Below are 22,315 nucleotides of genomic sequence, written 5' to 3'. Positions count from 1 at the left end.
GGTGTTTTGAGGTAAAGTGAATCATCCAAATGGTGCTCCTATTTTGCTGAGTTTGTTCTACTGATCGGCTCCACTGGGGTGCTTTTTGGTGGCTTACTATACCGACTGTACCCTCCAAAACCAGAGGGTTGAGGGCCAGAAGATAGCTGATGTGGTTAGATTTTTAAATGAAACTGAAATGAAAGTTCACTTCCTCATTGTGGATACCTCATGTGACAAGCCCAGTATCTTTTTAAAGTCAATGTAACTAAAGTCCCTCTGCTGCCTTCAAACCTTTGGAGAGGGCTCGCCTTTCGGGCATTCATAGTATGGGAGCACCTGCCGGTTCTATCATGTACGTAATGTCTGGTCTTTTTCTACTGTTTGGTCTTTAAACCCTCCGTTTGTGTCTTTAGCTTGCTGTGCCTGCCAGGCTTTAAACCATTGGTTTCAGGAAGTAAACGAAAATATTGTGCCGCTCAGTTTGCCTCTTGTTTTTTTTGACTAAAGAGAATCTATTTTTGAAAAGTTAAATGTCTGCTTGCACATCTAAACCTGAGGCTGAAACGTAGCTTTCTTTGGAATATAATCAGAAAAGAAAATAGAATCCAGTTTGAGGGAGGTAGTCACTGAATTACTGTTCAAGTCTTTTTGTATTAAATATAGAAGTGGTGTTTTCAAAAGTACGTAAGTGCTTCCTTTGAAATGGATATTTCGATTATTAGAAAAACTGGTTAAAAAAATAAAATGACTCTAGGATTTGAAAGCAATACATGGGAGGTGTCTTTCAATTACCTCTAAACATTGTGGATACTTAAATAGACCAATTAAGAAGAGCCCATGTAGGGCGCCTGGGTGGCTCAGTTGGTTAAGCGACTGCCTTCGGCTCAGGTCATGATCCTGGAGTCCCGGGATCGAGTCCTGCATCGGGCTCCTTGCTCAGCGAGGAGTCTGCTTCTCCCTCTGACCCTCTCCCCCTCATGCTCTCTCTCTCTCTCAAATAAATAAATAAAATCTTAAAAAAAAAAAAAAAGAAGAGCCCATGTATTCAAAAATTATGAAGATAAACTGATTTTTCAAAGGTTTGCCCTCTTGAGAATGGTGGGGGGCGATTTCCCTTGATTAGATTTGTTGGCAAATCCTGTAAAGTCCCTGCCTCCCTCTCCTACCCAGTTCCCCCTACTTTGGATGAAAGTTTGGCATACCAGGTATCAGGAAATTTCTGAAAATCACTTTCTAAAGTGCTACTAAGTATTGGAAGTGGTATTCCAGTCATAAATCTACAGTTTACTCCTTGTGACAATAAATCCCAGAAAGTTTCCTGTATAATTCTGATTTGTATTGTCCTTTTGACTTTACAGTGCTATTTTTTTAATGTGAAAATTTGGTCACAATATATGCAGCTAATAGCGACTCTGCTTCTGTTACCTTCCCTTTAACAGAAGGAAATGGCTGGTTTGCGTGCTGCTGGCCTGCTCCTGTGTGGAGGCGCAAGCACACAGAGATCCCACTCTGGATCAGCACTGGACTCTTTGGAAGAAAACCTATGGCAAACAATACAAGGAAAAGGTACGTGGGATTGTTACTTGAGCAATTTGCTTTTGCTCAAGTATCCTGTGGTTTCTCCCCCTCAAAATTATATGCTTACAAGCAATGTTTTCAATAAATGCTTACGCACTCATCTCTTGCCAGATTCTATTTTTGGTACCAAAGATATAGCAGGAAACAAAGCAAAGTTCCTGTTTTTGTGGAGCTCATATTATAGCAGGGGAGACAGGAATTAAGTAAATAAATAAACAGATATATAGTATGGTAGGTGGTGACAAGTGCAGTAGAGAAAAATAAAGCAGGGCATGGGGGTCTAGCGATACCTAGAGCTCTGGAGGGCTCTGGGAGATGGCTGTGAGGGGCTGGAACTGATTATTCTTTATATACAACAGAATGCTCAGGGAAGCACCCTCATCAAAGGTGACACGTGAGCCAAGAATTCATAGAAGCCAGGGAGCAAACAAAGTTGTAACGGGAATGCAGGTTCCAGGTCAAGGGGGATAAAGCACATGTTTGGGGACAAAAAGACCTATTTCAGTCCCTGGCGCATAGAAGCACTACCAGATGTTTTTTGACTTTCAATTCCCACGATGTACTTTTGTTTTTATTTCAATGCATACTTATTGATTTTTTTTAAAGATTTTAATTATTATTTGACACATAGATAGTGAGAGAGAGGGGAACAAGTGGGGGTAGCTACAGGCAGAGGGAGAGGGAGAAGCAGGCTCCCCGCTGAGCAAGGAGGGCTCCATCCTAGGACCCTGGATCATGACCTGAGCCGAAGGCAGATGCTTAACCGACTGCGCCACCCAGGCGCCCCATATATTTACTGATTTTTAAGACCTTAAGAAGGACACCTGGGTGGCGCAGTCGGTTAAGCATCTGCCTTTGGTTCAGGTCATGATCCCGGGGTCCTGGGGTCGAGCCTGAGCCCCGTGTTGGACTCCCTGCTCAGTAGGGAGTCTGCTTCTCCCTCCTCCCTTGCTCCTCCCCCACGCTCATTCTCTCTCTGTCAAATAAATGAAATCTTTTTTTAAAAAAGACCTTAACCCTAGTGCTTCAAATAACTGAGTCTTATAACTATATACTATTTCTGAGTTTGGGGGTGCATGGCTGGCTCAGGAGACTCTTAATCACAGCTCTTATTCTCAGACTCTTAATCACAACTCTAAAAATAATATTTCTGAGGGGCAGCTGGCTGGCTCAGTCAGTGGAGCACATAACTCTTGATCTCGGGGTTGTGGGTTCGAGCTTCACGTTGGGTATAGATTACTTAAAATCTTTAAGATATATATATTTCTGACTTTGTAAGCAAGAATTATGTATTAATTTCTTTGATACATTATTTTTGTATAAAAATGACACTTTTAGTAGGATGTGCACTAAGTTGTTTTCTTAGTAGTGATGAATTTTACCCTCATCCAATCCCCTTTAGAAACAAGCCTCTAATTTCAAGGTTAACCAGAGTAAGTTGTTCAGTTAGCACCACTATCTGGTTAAATGAATACTATCTCTCTTTTTAATGATTCCAGTCCCTTGGAAGGAATGAAAATAACTTTTGATTAGTATTCTACCTTTATAATTTATTTCAAAGTTCAAATAACATAATGCTTTTGCACACTTAATAAACTATAGTATAGTGTAAACGTGACTTTTATATGCATGGAGAAACCAAAAATTTTATTTGACTCACTTTACTGTGGTATTTGCTTTACTGCAGTAGTCTGGAACTGAACCTACAATAATTTTAAGATATGCCTGTGACTATGTTCTTCCTCCTTACATTTTAGAATGAAGAAGTAGCAAGGCGTCTTATCTGGGAAAAGAATCTAAAATTTGTGATGCTTCACAATCTGGAACACTCAATGGGAATGCATTCATATGATCTAGGCATGAACCATCTGGGAGACATGGTAAGTAAATTACAAATAATCCTACTTTCATCTCTGGGTAAGCATGATTTCCATCTCCCCAAAGGCAATTTGAAGGTAAACAGCAAAGGAATATGTGTGTGTGTGTGTGTGTGTGTACAAAGTTAGAAAACAGTAGAATTTAAGGACATAAGAATTTGCAGATTCCTTGTTTAGTCCTACTGTGACCACTTCCCTTAATAAATTTTTTAGAGGCATATTTGAAACTCAGAGGCTAGTATTGCTTTTGTTTTTTATTAATTCTAGAAAGCACTGCCGAAAGATTACTCACAATCTTTTAGAGTAAGTTACCATACTTATGTACATCTTAACTGATAATTCAGTATGGTCCACCTGCCTTCTTAATGAGAGAGTGTGGGTATTTAATATCACAAATACTCTCCCATTAGTTTTTTTGTTTTTTGTTTTTAGATTTTATTTATTTGTCAGAGAGACAGAACACAAGCAGGGGGAGAGGCAGGCAGAGGGAGAAGCAGGCTCCCCACCGAGCAAGGAGCCTGACGTGGGACTCGATCCCAGGATACTGGGATCATGACCGGAGCCGAAGGCAGCGGCTTAACTGACTGAGCCACCCAGGCGTCCCTCCCATTAGTTTTTAAATTTTTTCCTGCCCTACAAAACTTTACTGTTGAGGCCAAAATTAAGAATCATAGTACCTCTTGGAAGAGAACACCCTGGGTAGATTAAATTTCTACCTAAATGCAGGCATCTTCTTTGTAATTCTTTCTCACAAGGAAAACCAGTTCAGTCCACTTTTTAGACAGCCCTTGTATAAAATTCTGCCTTGCTTTAAACCAAAAATCTGCCTTCCTGTAACTTCTAGTTTTTATCACTTTCTTCTTCTTCCCAATGCCTAAGTGGGTGCCAAGACAAAGTGTGAAAGAGACCCAGATAATTCACCTATCAGATAGTTAGCAATACCTATGTTGGTTACAACTACCACTAGTTTTTCTTGGCTGTTAAATTTATTCACAGTTAGTTATTAGAATATTGAAAAGAAGGTCATAAGTAAAAGGAGATATATATATATTTGTCTTGTAGACCAGTGAAGAAGTGATATCTTTGATGAGTTCCCTGAGAGTTCCCAGCCAATGGCAGAGAAATATCACTTACAAGTCAAACTCTAATCAGAAATTGCCTGATTCTGTGGACTGGAGAGAGAAGGGGTGTGTTACTAAAGTGAAATACCAGGTGAGTATTGTTATCCCAGGCTTCTGTACCCCCGGAAGAGCTCTCTCTTCTGTCAATACTTAGTCCAGCTACATAATTTGGCAGCAGAATCTCCCTAATGTTATTTCTAATGATTTTTGTTATTCTTGTCTTCCCAACTAAACTGTAAGCTCCTTGAGGACAATGACCACATATCATACTTTATTTGTATTCTCCACAGTTTAGTCCTTGTTTAGTCCTGCTGTGACCACTTTCCTCAACAAATTTTTTAGAGGAATATTTGAAACTTGCAGGCTACTATTGCTTTTGTTTTTTTATTAATTCTAGAAAGCATTGTCTAAAGATTAGTCACAATCTTTTAGAGTAAGTTACCATACTTACATAAATCTCAATTGATAATTAGAATACCAATGGTTAGAGCCACATTAGACAAAACTGTGAACTGAGCAAATATGTTTCTTTAAGACAAATTTTTAGTGCTCATACTATCGATCAACTGCACTGGGCCTTCCACCAAGGCAATTGCTTGAGAAACAGTATTGTGTGTGTGAGAGAATATTGATCAGGAAGTTTCTCCCTACATTTCAGGACTGAAGGAGAGGGAAAACCCAGAGCTGAGAGTGGCCTATAAATTGTACCAGTCAAGTTAACTCATGACTAGGCTTGCATTGTTACAGTAAGAAATACAGTGTGGGTTTTATGAATTTGTTCCTATGTTTTTGTATTTCCTTTAGTTCGCTTTAAGGGGTGCCTGGGTGGCTCAGTTGGTTAAGCATCGGACTCTTGATCTCAGCTCAGGTCTTGATCTCAGGGTCATGAGTTCAAGCCCCATGTTGGGCTCTATGCTGGCCATGGAGACTACTTAAAAAAAAAAAGTGGCAAAAATCCTAAATAAGGGTAAAACACATGTATCACCTTAGAGGTGAGGGTAAGGGAGAAGAAGCCAAGTGTTCTGAGCATCTGCCCCAGCTGGTGACCAATGAAGAAAGTAAACATATCTTTTTATTTTTATTTATTTATTTATTTTATTTACTTTTTAAAAAAGATTTTATTTATTTATTTGACAGAGAGATAGAGAAAGAGCACAAGTAGGCAGAGTGGCAGGCATAGGGAGAAGGAGAAACAGGCTCTCCGCTGAGCAGGGAGACTGATGTGGGGCTCTCTCCCAGGACCCTGGAATCATGACCTGAGCTGAAGGCAGAAGCTTAACCAACTGAGCCACCCAGGTGCCCCTTTTATTTATTTATTTTTAAAGATTTTATTTATTTATTTGAGAGAGTGAAAGCGAAAGAGAGTAAACGTATTTTTTATTTTTTTTATTATTATTATTTTTTTAATTTTATTTATTCATGAGAGAGAGAGGCAGAGGGAGAAGCAGGCTCCCAAGGAGCAGGGAGCCTGATGCGGGACTCGATCCCAGGACGCTGGGATCATGACCTGAGCCGAAGGCAGACGCTCAACCATCTGAGCCACCCAGGCGCCCCTGAGAGTAAACATATTTTTTAAAGAATTAATTATTTATTTGAGAGAGAGCCCAGGTGCGGGGAGGGGCTGAGGGAGAGGGAGAAGCAGAATCTCCACTGAGAAGGGTGCCTGACACAGGGCTTGATCCCAGGACCCTGGGATCATGACCTGAGCCAAAGGCAGATGCTTAACTGACTGAGCCACCCAGGTGTCCCAAAAGTAAAAATTAAGAAGTGAATGGTACTGCTAATATCTTATTCTGTTCTTCCTAGATATTTTTCTTGCAATTAGTTTTGGGTTTCTTAGTCTAAAATAAGTTTGGGGGCGCCTGGCTGGCTCAGTCAGTAGAGCATGCAACGCTCAATCTCAGGGTCGTGAGTTAAAGCCCCATGTTGGTCATGGAGGCTACTTAAAAAAATAAGAAAATAAAAGTTTGGGAAGATCCAGTAAAGTACACATTTAGGTATTAAATATAAACAATCTAATGGAGATCCGTTCTCTGGATGCTTGCATTTTAATGGGTGATTTTGCTTTAACCAAAAGCAAATTCAATTTGCTTCCTTTGGGTAGAGAGCAAGGTGGAATGAAGGAAGAAGTGAAGAGAACAATTATGATAAGGCTCCAGATCTTTTTTAACTAAAGCAGCTTTGTGTTTTTCTGTTTGTTTATGCTTCCCTGTAAACTATCTTTGATCAAAAAATTATGAAGCTAAAAATGTGTGAAAAAAGGGGCACCTGGGTGGCTCGGTCATTAAGCGTCTGCCTTCGGCTCAGGTCATGATCCCAGGGTCCTGGGATCGAGCCCCGCATCGGGCTCCTTGCTCGGCAGGAAGCCTGTTTCTCCCTCTCCCACTCCCCCTGCTTGTATTCCCTCTCTCACTGTGTCTCTCTCTGTCAAAGACATAAAATCTTAAAAAAAAAAGTTTGAAAATATTTAACCATATATCTTCCGGCCTTATTTGACAGGAGAAAAGGTATTTTAAGTCAAGAGAATCATCCTAGCTCCTCTCAAAATCACTGTACTGTAGATGACTATCTACCTTACTTATGGGTGAAGATAGCTGAGATCTGGTGCATGCTCAGTAGGTGCTTTCTTAATATATTTGACTACGGCAATTATGCTCAGCCATTTGCAAATTTCTATCAATATAGGACCTTGCTCAGAAAACAATCAAGTATTTAGTCTTCATGTCCATGGCTAAGAAATGAAGAAACTGTAGTGGGGGGAGCTGTTCCTATAACAACTGACAGAGCAGACATGTTGGGAGGTAACCAGGTTGTGTTATGGAAGTCCTCCTTCCCTACTCTCTCTGATTACCTTTGTGACCTTGTCTCTGTTTTAGGGTGCTTGTGGTGCTTGTTGGGCTTTCAGTGCTGTGGGGGCCCTGGAAGCACAGCTGAAGCTGAAAACAGGAAAGCTGGTGTCCCTGAGTGCACAGAACCTGGTAGATTGCTCAACTGAAAAATACAGGAATGAAGGCTGCAATGGTGGCTTCATGACAGAGGCTTTCCAGTATATTATTGATAACAAGGGCATCGATTCAGAAGCTTCCTATCCCTACAAAGCTATGGTGTGTCACAAACAAACTTTTTTGGGTCTTTATGTTATCCCTTGATTAACTGAATTAAACTCACAACCAAGCCAATCACTTGAGAAGCAGTGTATGAAAATCCTGATCAGGAATTCTTAAATTTTCAAGAGTTCACTTCCTTATTCAGTAGTCTTCTTAATTCATCAGTGGCACAATGGTTTTAAGCAAGTAGAATTCATGAAAAATGGATTTTCAGTAAACCTAAGAATTCTTTCTGTTCATCTGCTTGGTATTTCAACTTGTTTTTCCTATGGCCTCCCATGCTCAACCTTATTCTCAGATCATCAACCACATCATTCTCCTACCTACTAAAAAGCTAAATAATGCTCTCTTCTTTCTCCTCACAAGTTCATGATATATTTTGTTAAATGAATTAATATATCCATGTTACTGAAAATTTAGAAAATATAAAAATACCACTCCAAAACCTCCTACCTTAACCACCATTATTTTGGTTTATTTCTTTCAAGTTTTTTGTCCTATTAAGCATTTAAAAAACCATACATATATGCACAACAAAAGTGAATTTATAACCTCTCTTTTCCTACTAAAATATGCACTCTAAGTGTTTTTCAGATTATATGGTCTTTATAAACCATAATTTAAACTGCAGATCATCTTGCACACATTATATCGTCAAAAAGACTTTAAAGAAGTTCTAGTATAGAGTTTATGATCTTTACATAGTATACCCCTGCAATCCACCTGAGAGAGACATTATCCAGCAACTTTTGCATGCATGAAGATGTTCACAACTTAAAACAATATAATCGTTATGTATTTCCTCTGTTACTAGTGAAACATGGAACTGTTAGCGTTTTGGAAGATTTGATTTTTCTTCCTTTAAAAGGAAGAAGGGACCTTAGACATCTGAAAGGCTAAATGAGGAAAGAAAGCATATTTGAAATCCAGACTTAGGATGTTGGTGATATAAAGGAAGTTGAAGTATACTTCTTTATCTGATTTATACCTTTTTTTTGCAGGATGGAAAGTGCAGGTATGACTCAAGAAATCGAGCTGCCACATGTTCAAATTATATTGAACTTCCCTTTGGCAGCGAAGATGCCTTGAAGGAAGCTGTGGCCAATAAAGGACCTGTGTCTGTTGCTATTGACGCAAAACACTCTTCTTTCTTCCTGTACAGAAGTGGTAAAAACTCAGATGTGCTATCTTCTTATTATATGCTGCCCCTGCGCCGTAAGAAAGAATATTATCCTTCCCCATCACCCCACCTCTGAATGTTCAGGTTAAACAGAATCCTTCATTTCATATATGTATTTTATATCCAGTTCTAATTAGTACTAATTAGTACAAAATTTCCTAGTACTATATGCCAAGTACTATGATAAATTCTTTCCATGCAGTATCTTATTTAATCCTCACAATAACCCTATTTTACAGATGAACAAGTCTTAGACGGTTAACTTGCCAAAAGTCATACAGTCTGGAAGTGGTCAGCTAGGCTTAGAAACCATGCAACGTTGACTCCAGAGCCTGGGCTCCTAACCCCTGGAGCCACTGTGCACCGTAGGTGCAGCACTACGGGATACAAGGAGGGCACCTGCCAGTGTTAGAGCATTGTGTTAAACCAAGTAAATGGCTATACTGTTTTATTTAAAAAAAAAAAAAAAAGCCTCACCCAAAGATCATTTCATCTAGTAAAGAATAAAAATATACAGAATAAACAATTTAGGAATATATACAAAGAAATACAGTAACTGACGTAACTGACTCTATATAAATTAAAAATGGTTAGAAAAAGGGGGCACCTGGGTGGCTCAGTCAGTTAAGTATCCAACTCTTGATTTCAGCCAGGTCATGATCTCAGGGTCCTGAGACTGAGCCATGTGTCAGGCTCCACGCTCAGCACAGAGTCTGCTTGGGATTCTCTCTCTCTCCCCCTCTGCCCCTCCTCCTGCTCGTGCTCACTCGCGGTCTCTCTCTCTCAAATAAATAAATAAATAAAATCTTTAAAAAATAATTAGAAAAAGGTAGCTGTTTATCAAAGATTTCTGAGGGAACTGTGACTGGATCAATGCCAAACTTGGCAAGAAAACCAATAAATACAGAATTGATGGCAAAGAATTATGAACTCCACATAGTTTAATGAGAGTATATGTTCCTAAAATCATAATTCAACTTGCTGGCCATGTATATAAAACAGTCTACTAAAAGCAGTAGCATTTTCAAATGTCCTTATTGTCACATACTGTTCACTCTTTTTCTCCACCTATATTTTATTCTCAGGTGTCTACTATGACCCATCCTGTACTCAGAATGTGAATCATGGTGTATTAGTGGTTGGCTATGGTAACCTTAATGGGAAAGATTACTGGCTTGTGAAAAACAGGTAATATATTTGCACTTTAGTGCATATTTAATTAAAATAAGGAATTCGATGGTGCTTCAACAAATGCTTTGCTGTGATTATGATGATGATGATTATGATAATGACAATGATAAACATTTACAGCTTCTTATAAAGTGACATTCTAAATTAATTACTCAGTGCCCCCATTTCCTCACTTCCTATTCTGGCTTCAGCAGTTTGTTTTCATGATTTTTCTTCTAGAATACTTCTCTGACCGTTCCTTCTCAGTCTCCTTTATAAATATCTATTCCTCTGCTTAGCCCCCAAATTTGGTCTTTCCTCTGGGGCTCCATCCTTTGCCCATTACTCTTCTTAGCCTACATTTTTCTTGTGATTTTAGCCATAGCCTATATGCTGATAGCTTTCAAAGCTCAAGCTCTAGCTCTATCCTCTGCCCTGAAATTCAGACTTATTTATCTGGACATATCCACTTCCATGTATCTTAGTTTCTCCAAACTCAGTATGTCCAAGGAATTCAGTACCCTCTCTACCATATTGTGTCCTTCCCCAGAACTTCCTGTCTCACTAAATGGCAATAACACACAACACAGTCACCCAATTAAACACTATAGATTTGTTGTAGGCCAGATCTAATCAAGCAACAAGTCAAACTAATTTTCCACATACCTGTTCTTGCTTCTGTCGCCTCTCCATTTCTTCCATTATTGCTTTGGTTCAGACATCTCTTGCCTGGACTATTGCTGTAGCCTTCAAGCTGGTCTCCTTTACTCTCAAATCCATCTTTTGTAAACTGCTTCCAAACTGGTATGTCTCATATATGACAAACTGGGCTTATAATTGTTCTACAGAGTACCATTTGGTGTAAAATTAATGTTCCCTAGTGGAGAAGACAAGTCATCTATGTTGTGGTCCCTGCCTGGCTTGCCAGGCTCAATTGCTGGCACTTGTCTCACACTTTTCATTCCAGTTACATTGAACTATACACAGAGTTCCCATACATACCATTTTATCTTTAATATCTTCATAGCTTGGTTATGCTGTTCCCTCTGCCAGGAACATTCTTTCTCCTCACTTGGTTTATTTCTCCTTTTCCTTCAAAACCAGCTAAGGCGTTCTCTATACCAGAAATTTCCTTCTAAATCCTTGGGCTGAGTAAAATGTGTTTTTTCTATGTTCCCAAAATGTCTTATGCATACTGGAGTATTTTATACATTATATTTAAATTGTATGTTTACCTATCTATGACTAGTATTCGGTATGCACCTTTGGGGTAAAGATCTGTATTGTCCTTGTGTCCTTAGCACAATACATGGCACACATAGAAGGTGGTAGTATTTGTATGTCCTATTGGGAAGGTAGTTGAGGAAACAACATCTTGGTTCACTTGTAACCTATTCACAGCACTGATCAGCTTGGGCCTGGACCAGTGATAATGTTTTTATATGAAGCAATATTTTCACTTACATCTTTTTTCTTGTTGACTTCCTACAGTATGTATTCTAACTTCCCTTCCCTATTGAAACTGCTCTTCTGGAAGACCATTTATATCTTTTAGTGTTTAAATTCAAAACCCCTTCTCAGCACTTACTCATTCAATGAACATTTACTAGGCATCTACAATGTGATGGGCATTATCTAGGCCCTAGAAATACAAATTAATGAGAAATCATCCTGTCCCAAAAAAGCTCACATAACAGTCCAGTAGGGAGTTAGATATATTTTTAAAACAATAAAATACAACACATCACGGTATAATGATATATGTCTCAATGGCTATGGAGCCATAGATGAGGAGATGCCTAAATGCCTAAAAGTTTCACAGAGAAGGCGCTACTTATTTGCATTAAGTTTTCAGATGAGTGGAATTGCTCATGTGTTAGAGGAGGAAAATAAATGGCCCAATCACCTAAAAAGGATATGCAATGGCACAGAAAAGTGAAAAATTCCTCTGCTTTATAAACTCTCTACTGCATTTATTTCTTTGGCATCAACGACATAAGACATAACACTATCCTGACTCATTTTGCTGTATAAGCTTTAGCCTCATTTCTTACTTTCTTCCACCTGTCCCTTATGCTCTAGCTCTAGCTGTACTAACGCATACTCATCTGCAACTTTAGTTTCAACTATTGCCATTATGTGGATGATAGCCAATTCACAAACTCCAAAAACAAACTCTCTACTAAGCAACGGACTTCCATGTCCAACTTCCAACTTGACAGCTTTGCTAAAAAATCCAAATTTCCAGGGCGCCTGGGTGGCTCAGTCAGTTAAGCAACCGACTCTTGGTTTCAGCTCAGATTGTGGTCTCATGGGTTATAATGATCGAGCCTCAGGCCCGCAGCTGCCCTGCCCTCCACACTCAGCAGGGAGTCTGCTTGAAGAGTTTCTCCCTCTGCCCCTCCCGCCACTCATGTGCTCTCTCTCTAATAAATAAATAAATCTTTTTTAAAAAATCCAAATTTCCAGGGGTGCCTGGGTGGCTCAGTCGTTAGGCGTCTGCCTTCGGCTCAGGTCATGATCCCAGGGTCCTGGGATCGAGCCCCACATCGGGCTCCCTGCTCAGCGGGAAGCCTGCTTCTCCCTCTCCCGCTCCCCCTGCTTGTGTTCCCTCTCTTGCTGTGTCTCTCTCTGTCGAATAAATAAATAAAATCTTTAAAAAAAAAAAATCCAAATTTCCAGATGCCTGGGTGGCTCAGTAGGTTAAGCATCTGCCTTCAGCTCGGGTCATGATCCCAGGGTCCATGGGAGTCCCATGTCAGGCTCCCTGCTAAGTTGGGAGTCTGCATCTCCCTCTGCCCCTCCCTGCTTGTGTTCTCTCTCTCTCTCGCTCCCTCTCTCTTAAATAAATAAAATCTTAAAAAAAAATGCAAATTGGGGCGCCTGGGTGGCTCAGTTGGTTAAGCGACTGCCTTCGGCTCAGGTCATGATCCTGGAGTCCCGGGATCGAGTCCCGCATCGGGCTCCCTGCTCGGCAGGGAGTCTGCTTCTCCCTCTGACCCTCCTCCCTCTCATGCTGTCTCTCATTCTCGCTCTCAAATAAATAAAATCTTTTAAAAAAAAAAAAATGCAAATTTCCCACCTGCCTACCCTACTGCTACTCACAACACACACACTCTCTATCTCAACAAGTCTAAATTCAAATTCCCTCTCTCCTTCCATCTAAACTTCCCTTCCACCCTCCACCCCTGAAAAGTATTTTAGAATAAGCCCAAGGGAAAATAATTCCCTATTTTGAGTAATGCATCACCATCTTCAGGTTATCAAAGCCTTGGTATCATCTTGGACTCTCCTTTCTCTCCTTCAATCCGTATAGCCCTGTCCATTCAGCCTTTGAATCATATTTTATATTTCCTTCTATTCCTGCTCTATTTCAGATTCCATTCTCACCCAGCTATGGAAGCATCTTCTTAAAATATAGATCATGTAAACCCATGGTCAAAAGTTCTGAATAGTTTACCATTGTCATCATAATGAAGTCTAAATTCCTAACCACGTGTTCAAGATTCTCCATTATCTAGTTTTCAACATAGCTTTCTAGACTTTTCTCCCCCTATGTTCTCATGCACCCACATTTACACTCTGGCCACAGTGAACTACTTACTCATCATTCCCTAAGTTTATAGACACTTAGCTATTTCTGTTTCTTTACTTGTGCTATTTTATCTTTCTGAAATGCCCTTAAAGCCCATTGCTGCCTACAGAAATCCCACCTGTCTATGGTGAAATGGGCACTTGCATACATTCCAGTGGAAGAATAAATTGTTACAATCCTTCTTGAAAGCAGTTCGATAGTATGAATCAAAACCTTTTTAAATGTTCACATTCTTTGTCCAATTTTTTCTCATTTCTTTGAAACTGTATGAAGAAAATAATCCTAAATATGGGGAAAGCTTCATACCCAATTTATGTAAATTGTAGCATTCATTCTTCTTATTTAATAGTGAAAACCAGTAAACAACCGAAAATGCCTAATAGGGACAATATTAAACTATTACACATTCAAGCCCATGTATTAGAAATTATATTTACTCAGACTATTATTAATAACCTGATAAAATACTTGTAATAGATGTTTAAATGGAGAATACTGGGGCACATGGGTGGCTCAGTCGTTAAGCATTTGCCTTCGGCTCAGGTCATGATCCCGGGGTCCTGGGATCAAGCCCCGCATCGGGCTCCCTGCTCGGCGGTAAGCCAGCTTCTCCCCCTCCCACTCCCGCTGCTTGTGTTCCCTCTCTCACTGTGTCTCTGTCAAATAAATAAATAAAATCTTAAAAAAAAAGGAGAATGCCTATAAACATAAAATTTATATACAATATAAATATTAAGTTTAAAATAGCATGCCCAATTTCTATGATTTATGTTATACTAAAGGACCAGAAGGAATTATACCAAATGTTAATAATGGTTGTCTTTGTCTACCTTTATGTATTTTCAAAAGTCTTTAACAAGTACCTTATTACTTTTAAAATGGAAAAAAAAAAAAAAACCTCACTAAAAATCCTATTCATTCTTCAAAACCTACCTCACATGCCTTCTCCTCCATACCCCATTAATTTACTCAGAATTGTTTCTCTAACTTCTAAGCTTTAGAAATGCTTTATAAATTCTAGCTATTTCTGTAAAGCATGCTCCATCATTAGAATATAAACTTCTTAAAAGTAGAATAGTCCCTTATTCATTTTTGCATCTTCATTCATACCTTGATTCAACAAACATATACTGAGTACCAATCAAATGGCAGAGTGCAAAGCAGATTTAGCAATGAAAAATACAGACTTTCTATCATCCTTCACGTTACTCATAGTCTAATATCAGGAAAATGGGTAGGTGTATGTACTGACCATTGCAATAGAATGTGATAAACACTAAGATAAAGGGTAGAAGCACAGAGGAGTACTTGGCCTAGCCTGGAAGTCAGGGAAGGCCTTTTAGCTAGGTTATTTGACTGAGTCTTAAAAGACAAGAAGGACTTTGCCATGTGAAAAAGAACAATCAGAGCAGAGGAAGCTAAATGTGCAAAAGCCCAGGGTGAGAAAAATAAATGAGTTAAGGGAACTGCATGTTCTTTTATAAAGGTTGTAGTATAGAGTGACTGTTAGAGAAGTGAGATCGAAAGGGACCAAATTATAAGAGACCACAATGATCGCTGGCACTGAGTACTAACAAGGAGAGACTGGACATGGACATGAATTCCAGACTCTACAAGAGGTTGACTCAAACACAATCCTCTTAGATGATCAGATCTCTCTTATTGATCTCTTAAAATGTTACATTATATGTCATTTCCAATGCTACTAAGTTAACCTCAAGTAAAAGAATGTGAGTCTTCTTCTATTTGGCTTCTTTTACATCTTCCTTTTGTTTATACTTAATCTTTCTGGCAGGTGTTTAACATTGATCCATGTCCCTGAATTTTTCTCCCCTTTCTGGACATAGGTGTTTAACTTTTTATATAATACACTATAGCACAGTGAGTAAAAGCAGTAACTTTGAAGCCAGGCAGATCTTGGTTAGAATACTAGTTCCCTTGGGGCACCTGGGTGGCACAGTGGGCTAAGCTTCTGACTCTTGGTTTCGGCTCAGGTCATGATCTCAGGGTCATGCATTTGAGCTCCACATCAGGCTCCTCGCTCAGCAGGGAGTCTGCTTGAGATTCTTTCCTTCTCCCTCTCCCTTCCCATCTGCCCCTCCCACCTGCATGCATGCACTCTCTCACTCACTCTCTCTCTCTCAAATAAATAAATAAATAAAATCTTTAAATGTTCATCAATAGATAAATGGATAAGGAAGATGGGGTATATATATATACATATACACACAATAGAATATTACTCAGCCATAGAAAAAGAATGAAATCTTGCCATTCATGACAACATGTATGAACCTAGCATAATGCTAAGTGAAATAAGTTAGATAAACAAATACCATATGATTTCACTTATATGTAGAATCTAAAAAATAAAACAAAACAGAAACAGACTCCTAGATACAAGAAGCAAACTATTGGTTACCAGAAGGCGAAGGGTTTGGGTGGATGGGAAAAATAGGTAAAGGGGATTAAGAGATACAAACTTCCAGTTATAAAATAAATAGGTCATGGGGATATAATGTACAATATAGAGAATATTGTCAATAATATTGTAATAACTTTGTATAGTGACAGGTGGTAACTAGACTTAGCATGAGGATCATTTGTAATGTATAAAAATATCAAATCACTGTGAAATCACACTTGAAACTAATAGGATATTGTATGTCAATTATGCTTTTTTTTTAAAAAAGGGAGGAGTTTAATCTAAGCTACAGATCAATGAGTAATGGAGGCCCAAAGTTATTGGGCATAGAATAATTTTAGCCTGGGGAAAAAAATTAAAAACATTAACCATAAGCTAATGAGAACCTTAAATACACACACACACACACACACACACACTCCCCGAAAACTAAGAAAGCATCCAGAACACCTTTAAGCAATATCTGATGAACTCTCTAAGATAAACAGTTGCAAAATTGATGGGTCTCTAGATAATGAGGTAAGTCAATGGAGCTGATGGATGGGAGACTGAAATGCCTCCTTTTCATCCATAAATGGATTAAATTAATAAAATACAAGTTGGAAAAAAGAACATATTCCATTTTCCCTCACTGAAAGCTACTGTCTTATCTTTCAAGAGATCCTGACTCTTAGAGTTAAAGTTCTACATTAAACTCATATGTATTACCTCCTCCATGGAATCAGAGGCTGGAAAAGAGTTAAAAAAGGAAAAAGTTATAACCTAATAATTTTTCTTAGAGATTTCTCTACAAAGAGATTAGGAATATGCATATTGGTTTATAACTCAAATAGGATATTTATTCCCACTACTCCACTGAAATCACTCTTGTCAAAATCAACAATCACCTCCATCTTGCCTCATTAAGTAGTTGTCAGGTCTCATCTTCCTGCACTCTTAACGTTTGATGTATGGTTACTCTCTACTTTCCGAAACACTTTATTTGACTTTCAGGACACCATACCCCCCTGATTTTCTTCCTACTTTACCTCTCAGTCTCCTGAGTTCTATAGTTCCTCTTATTCTTCCTCACTTTTAAATATAATGCCCAGGCCTCAATTTCTCTCTCTCTTTATACTCTTTTGATGATCTCATTTAGTGTCATGGTTTTAAACAACAAGCAGATGATGACTCTCAACTTTATACCTTCAGCCCTATCTCTTTTCCGAACTCCAGACTCCATATCCAAAAGCCTACTATTTGACCTCTCCACCTGAGTATCTATAGGCCCCTTTAACTTAGCACGTCCAAACAGACTCTTGACACCCTGCCCACTGCTCCAATTTTTCCCATCTCAGTGTATGCCAACAGCATTTACCCCAGGTCAAGGATTGGAACCATCCTTTCTTTCTTCGTTTGATACCTCACACCTAAACCATCAGCATATTCTGTCATTTCTATCATCATTAAATTTTCCCAAATCTTACCACTTCTCAGTATCTCTACTGTTACCTCTCTAGTTCAAGTCACCATCCGTCTCTTGGTCTATTGCAATAGTCTCCTGACTGGTAGTCACTTCCCCTCTTGTTTGCTTGCAGTCAATCCTCTATACAGTAGCCAGTATGATCTTTCTGAAGCATAAAGCAGATGATGTTACCCCTCCCCAAATGCTCTAATGGCTTTCCTTTACACTCAGAACAAAATCCATGACCTATAAAGCCGTGACAATTTCTGGCCTCAGCCTGTCTCTCCAACGACATTTCCCACTACATTCACCTGTCTCACTCAGCTCCAAGAACACCAGCTTTTTTTCAGTAACTTTTCTCAAGGTACACTTGCTATTTCTCACACATCAGGTTTATTCCAGCTCTTTTTCATTTGCACCTTCACTTACTGCCTTTGCTCAAATATTTCCTCAGAGAAGCATTCCCTAACTACTCCTTCTAAAATGTAGCCCTGAGGGATGCGTGGGTGGCTCAGTTGGTTAAGCATCTGCCTTCAGCCCAGGTCGTGATCCCAGGGTCCTGGGATCGAGTCCTGCATTGGGCTCCTTGCTCAGCACGGAGCCTGCTTCTCCCCCTGCCTGCCACTCCCCCTGCTTGTGGGTGCTCTCTCTCTCACTCTGACAAATAAAGAAGTAAAATATTTAAAATAAATAAGTAAAATAAATAAATAAATAAAATGTAGCCCCAATTCCCAACATTCCATATCCCCTTACTCTGCTTTATTTTTCTTTATAGTACTTCTATTTTATCATATTATTTATTTGTTTATTGTATGTTTCCTACGTAGGCTTTGAAAAGACTTTTTCTATCTTGTTTGCCTCCATAAGCCTAATGCCTAGAATAGTATCTGGCACAGCCTAGGAAGCTCAGAACTGCAGTTTATTACAAAAGAAACTGGCATACATTCTAGAAGGAATGTCTAACAAGTTAGTAGTCTACAATATGCAGGGAGAAGGTAGGGTGGCCAACCATCTCACCATGTCAAATACTAATGGGTTTCCTAGGCCACAGGACTTTTTTTTTTTTTTAAACCAGAATAGTCCCTGGCAAACTGGACTGTTGGTTACCCTAGAAAAAGGCTGTATTTTTTTAAAGGGGATGGACTCTACTTGAGTCCAATCAAATGGACTCAGACTTGGATAATAACAAACATAGCCACCTCTACTTACTGAGTATTTACTACATATACAGACACTGTGCAAGTACTTTAAATACATTTTCTCACTTAATTTTTAAGGTAACCTACGAGATACGCATTTTATCTCCATAATACAGAATAGGAAACTCCTGATACTGACAGAGTTAAGAAACTTGCCTGCAGGTAAACAGTTTGAATGAAAGGGCTATAGACCCAGTAAAAATAAACAACTTGGTAAGGACTGGAATGAACATTTGGAGCAGATGTTGCATAGTTCTGAAGGAAAGAATTTGTCCTCATATTTATTTAGCTTGAGATTTTTAATCAGTTTTATTCTTTAAGGGAAGGTTAGCAGGACTCAGTCAAAAAGAGGTCTGGGATTTCTACAAAGTTTGGGACAGTTGATCTTGGTCTATGAAGCTGGGAAGAGTAAGCTATCCAGATTCTGAATAGGACCTCACTGACTGAGTTCATACTGTTAGTAATTAGAACTCAGTTCAACTTTCGTTACCAGAACTTAGGTTCAAATTCAGTTTGTCTAAAATTTTTTACCTACTTTTTTTTAAATTTTATTTTGTTAATTACCATACATTACATCATTAGTTTTTGATGTAGTGTTCCATGATGCATTGTTTGCGTATAACACCCAGTGCTCCATTCAGTACGTGCCCTCTTTAATACCCATCACCAGGCTAACCCATCCCCCCACCCCTCTGGAAGCCTCAGTTTGTTTCTCAGAGTCCATAGTCTCTTGTGGTTCGTCTCCTCTGAAACAAATAATACATTATATGTTAAAAAAAAAGAAGATAGTAGGAAGGGAAAAATGAAGAGGGGGAGATTTACCTACTTTTTTAAGGCAGTGAAATAATTACAAAGCAAGATATAGTAAGATATTGATTATATAAGGTCCTGGATGTTCTGGTCTGAATTTCATCCCTCATGCTACCTCACTCACAGGAATAATGTAGGGTTAGGGATAGTATAAATGTTAGAGTAGGCTTTGAAGTAAAACAATCCTAGATTTGTGCCCTGGCTTCATAATTAACCATCTGAGCAAGCCGTTTTACCACTTTGACCATTTTCCTCTTCAGTACAAAGAAGTTACTACCCACCTCACAGGGTGGTAATTAAGTGAGGTAGTATATGTTAAGGTGCTTAGCACAGAGCTAAGTGCTCAATAAATGATAGCTATTAATATTAATAATAGCTTCACCAGAATTTATTATTTTTTTTTTTTGGATACTAAAAGAATACTGCATCCATCAATAAGAGGTAACAGTGGAGTTTGGATTTAATTCTAAAGATACTGGGGAGGCATTAAAGGATTTTAAGCAGTGAAGCGGCAATAAATGAAAGGAAACAGTAAAGAAGCCCATGAAAGAGTTTAAGGAGGAGTGAGCAGAGAGAGAAGGGAAAAAACAGGACACGTATTATCTTAAGGCCAGGAGAGAAGTGGGGACAACCTTGTTAAGTGATACAAGAGAAAAATAAGACCTACAAAGTGTCCACTGAATGGCTGATACAGAGAACGTCTAAGGCCCATTAGAGCACAGCCATTTTAAATGATGCCATCTGTCTGCTTGCAATAAAGCAACATTTCTTAGTTTCTCCACTGCATGCAAAGACACAACCAACCTTTCCTTTGAGTCCTGAGCAAAAATTTGCAACAGCTTCCCTTTGCCTGTGGAATTCAAACTACAGGTTCCTTAGGCTGTTGTTCTAAGCTCTTCACAACATAGCCCCAAACCAACTTTCTATCCTCTTTGTCCCCTACTACCCTAAAGATATCCAATTTTCCTTTCAACTAAATGTCTTGCTGTCCTCCAAATACAAACACAGTAGGCATTTTCTCAAATTCATGCTTTTATTTGTATCCTAGTTATAGCACTTAATGAATTTGCTTCATATTATAATTATTTGTATACCTGCAATTACAAAATCTCAGAATCATAAGAAAACTTAAGAAAATATTTCTCTTACAGAAATCTTGTCAGTTTTTTCACTAGTCTGTGGCAAAATGAGAAAAAAAGAATATTTTGGTGTATCCTTCATAAATATATAAATTTATTTGGCTCAAAGGACTATCCTTTAATTAGAGACTACTAGAGACTCTTAAGTTTTGTTTTGGTGTTGAAACATCCTTTCTTTTACAATATGATGGTGATATAAAGAGTATTTTTTTTTAATGTCCATACTTGCTAATTTAAAAATTGGTAACTTTGGGGTGCCTGTGTGGCTCAGTCAGTTAAGCATCCGACTTGATTTCGGTCATGATCTCAGGGTCATGGGATCGAATCCCACATTGGGCACCGTGCTCAGTGTCGAGTCTGCTTGAGATTCTCTCTCCCTCTCCCTCCGCCCCTGCCCCTATCCCTGCTCACTCGCTCTCTCTCTCTCTAAAAATCAATCTATAAAATCTTTAAAATACCTATAAAATATTGGTAACTTTATGTAAATTTGCAAAATTTTTTTTAATTCTCAAAGTTCATGAAATAAAAAAGCGAGAGAACCATTAATCTCTTCTAACCCTTACCTGGCCCACAAATTCCCTCTGCAACATCTCTAACAAGTTATGCAAACCTCTGATTGAACACTTCCAGAGCCAGTGGAAGTGTTAGGAGCCACTGCCTCCTAAGATAGCATATTTCATTTTTTAACAGCTTTACCTATGAGAAAGTCTTACCTCAGCTCCACTTCTAGGTCAAAAAGCTGTTTGAGAGCTGCACTTTTTATTGCTTACTTTCGAATTCCCTACTTTATGCCTTTTCCATGGTAGTCACTCAAAAATATTTCTTAATTGACATTCTCTAAAGGCATCTAAGTTTGACAAAAATTATAACCTATGATCCTGTAATGCAAAAACATTTAGCGATGGGGCCTTGGAAAGGACAATAACACCCTTTCCCTGCAGGAGGTGTATTTACAAAGTAGGAGGATTAAAGGTTTGGGATGGAATTTATATTGTTTTCCTTAGGTATTAAGTCTATTCATCAATATAGCACTAAAGCCTTCCAGACTATCCTTTGAAAATTGCCTAAAAGCCCTGGGGAAATTATTATATTATTTTGTTCTAATTTTGTTTTATAGCTTTTCATATATAATCACTTTAGGAGAAAAATAATCTAGGAGATAAAAAGTTGATAATGTGATTTGATTATATTCATTTGTAATTTTGTGTTATTTCTTTTTCTAAAGCTGGGGCCTCAACTTTGGTGACCAAGGATATATTCGGATGGCAAGAAACAGTGGAAATCACTGTGGGATTGCTAATTATCCCTCTTACCCAGAAATCTAGAGGATCTCTTCATTTTATAACAGTCCAAAAAAATGAAACACTTTCTCTTAACTTAATTTTACCTGCTATAACCTGTAGAAATAAGTATGTTGTGGCCAATGTATATTTACTGTACTAATAGAATATAGGTTGACTCTTCTATTTTTTTTAGTTTTGCAGATATTGGAAAAATTTTGCTACATAAATTAATAATGCACTATAGATATACCTGTATGAGAACTGGTCAACCGAAGAAATCTGTCATGCTTGTTTTGTCACTCTTATTTTACATGCTTTGTCTTTTTAAGTTCCCTGATATCCTTTTGTAATATGATGGCATATAAATGCTTAATAAATATCTCTTTTCAACTTTGTATCATTACC

General features: G+C 38.5%; 1 protein-coding gene across 2 annotated transcripts; it reads left to right on the top strand.

The window, feature by feature from the left end:
• Positions 1-201: 201 nt before the first annotated feature.
• Positions 202-22,315, top strand: CTSS (cathepsin S). 2 transcript variants are annotated; one of them, XM_044914163.1, is made up of 8 exons: positions 202-334; positions 1,425-1,548; positions 3,318-3,440; positions 4,500-4,649; positions 7,435-7,662; positions 8,667-8,832; positions 9,931-10,033; positions 21,853-22,315. In XM_044914163.1, the coding sequence occupies exons 1-8, from the start codon at positions 309-311 to the stop codon at positions 21,950-21,952; spliced, it is 1,020 nt and encodes a 339-aa protein (XP_044770098.1). In that variant the 5' UTR covers positions 202-308; the 3' UTR covers positions 21,953-22,315. The 2 variants fall into 2 exon arrangements, with proteins under 2 accessions (XP_044770098.1, XP_021543716.1); XM_021688041.2 differs by having other exon boundaries at positions 206-334; positions 1,422-1,548; positions 21,853-22,313.

This window comes from Neomonachus schauinslandi, chromosome 4 (assembly GCF_002201575.2).
Source record: "Neomonachus schauinslandi chromosome 4, ASM220157v2, whole genome shotgun sequence".
NCBI classification, from domain to species: Eukaryota; Metazoa; Chordata; class Mammalia; order Carnivora; family Phocidae; genus Neomonachus; species Neomonachus schauinslandi.
Note: the sequence above shows the minus strand (reverse complement) of the source record. Positions and strands in the feature narration are given on the sequence as shown.

Bases quoted from the DNA above. Each gene is read 5' to 3' on its own strand.
- CTSS (XM_021688041.2), top strand. From the start codon at position 309: ATGGGAGCACCTGCCGGTTCTATCAT. The intron at 335-1,421 runs GTACGTAATGTC...TCCCTTTAACAG, and splicing joins GCACCTGCCGGTTCTATCAT to AAGGAAATGGCTGGTTTGCG. The intron at 4,650-7,434 runs GTGAGTATTGTT...TCTCTGTTTTAG, and splicing joins TTACTAAAGTGAAATACCAG to GGTGCTTGTGGTGCTTGTTG.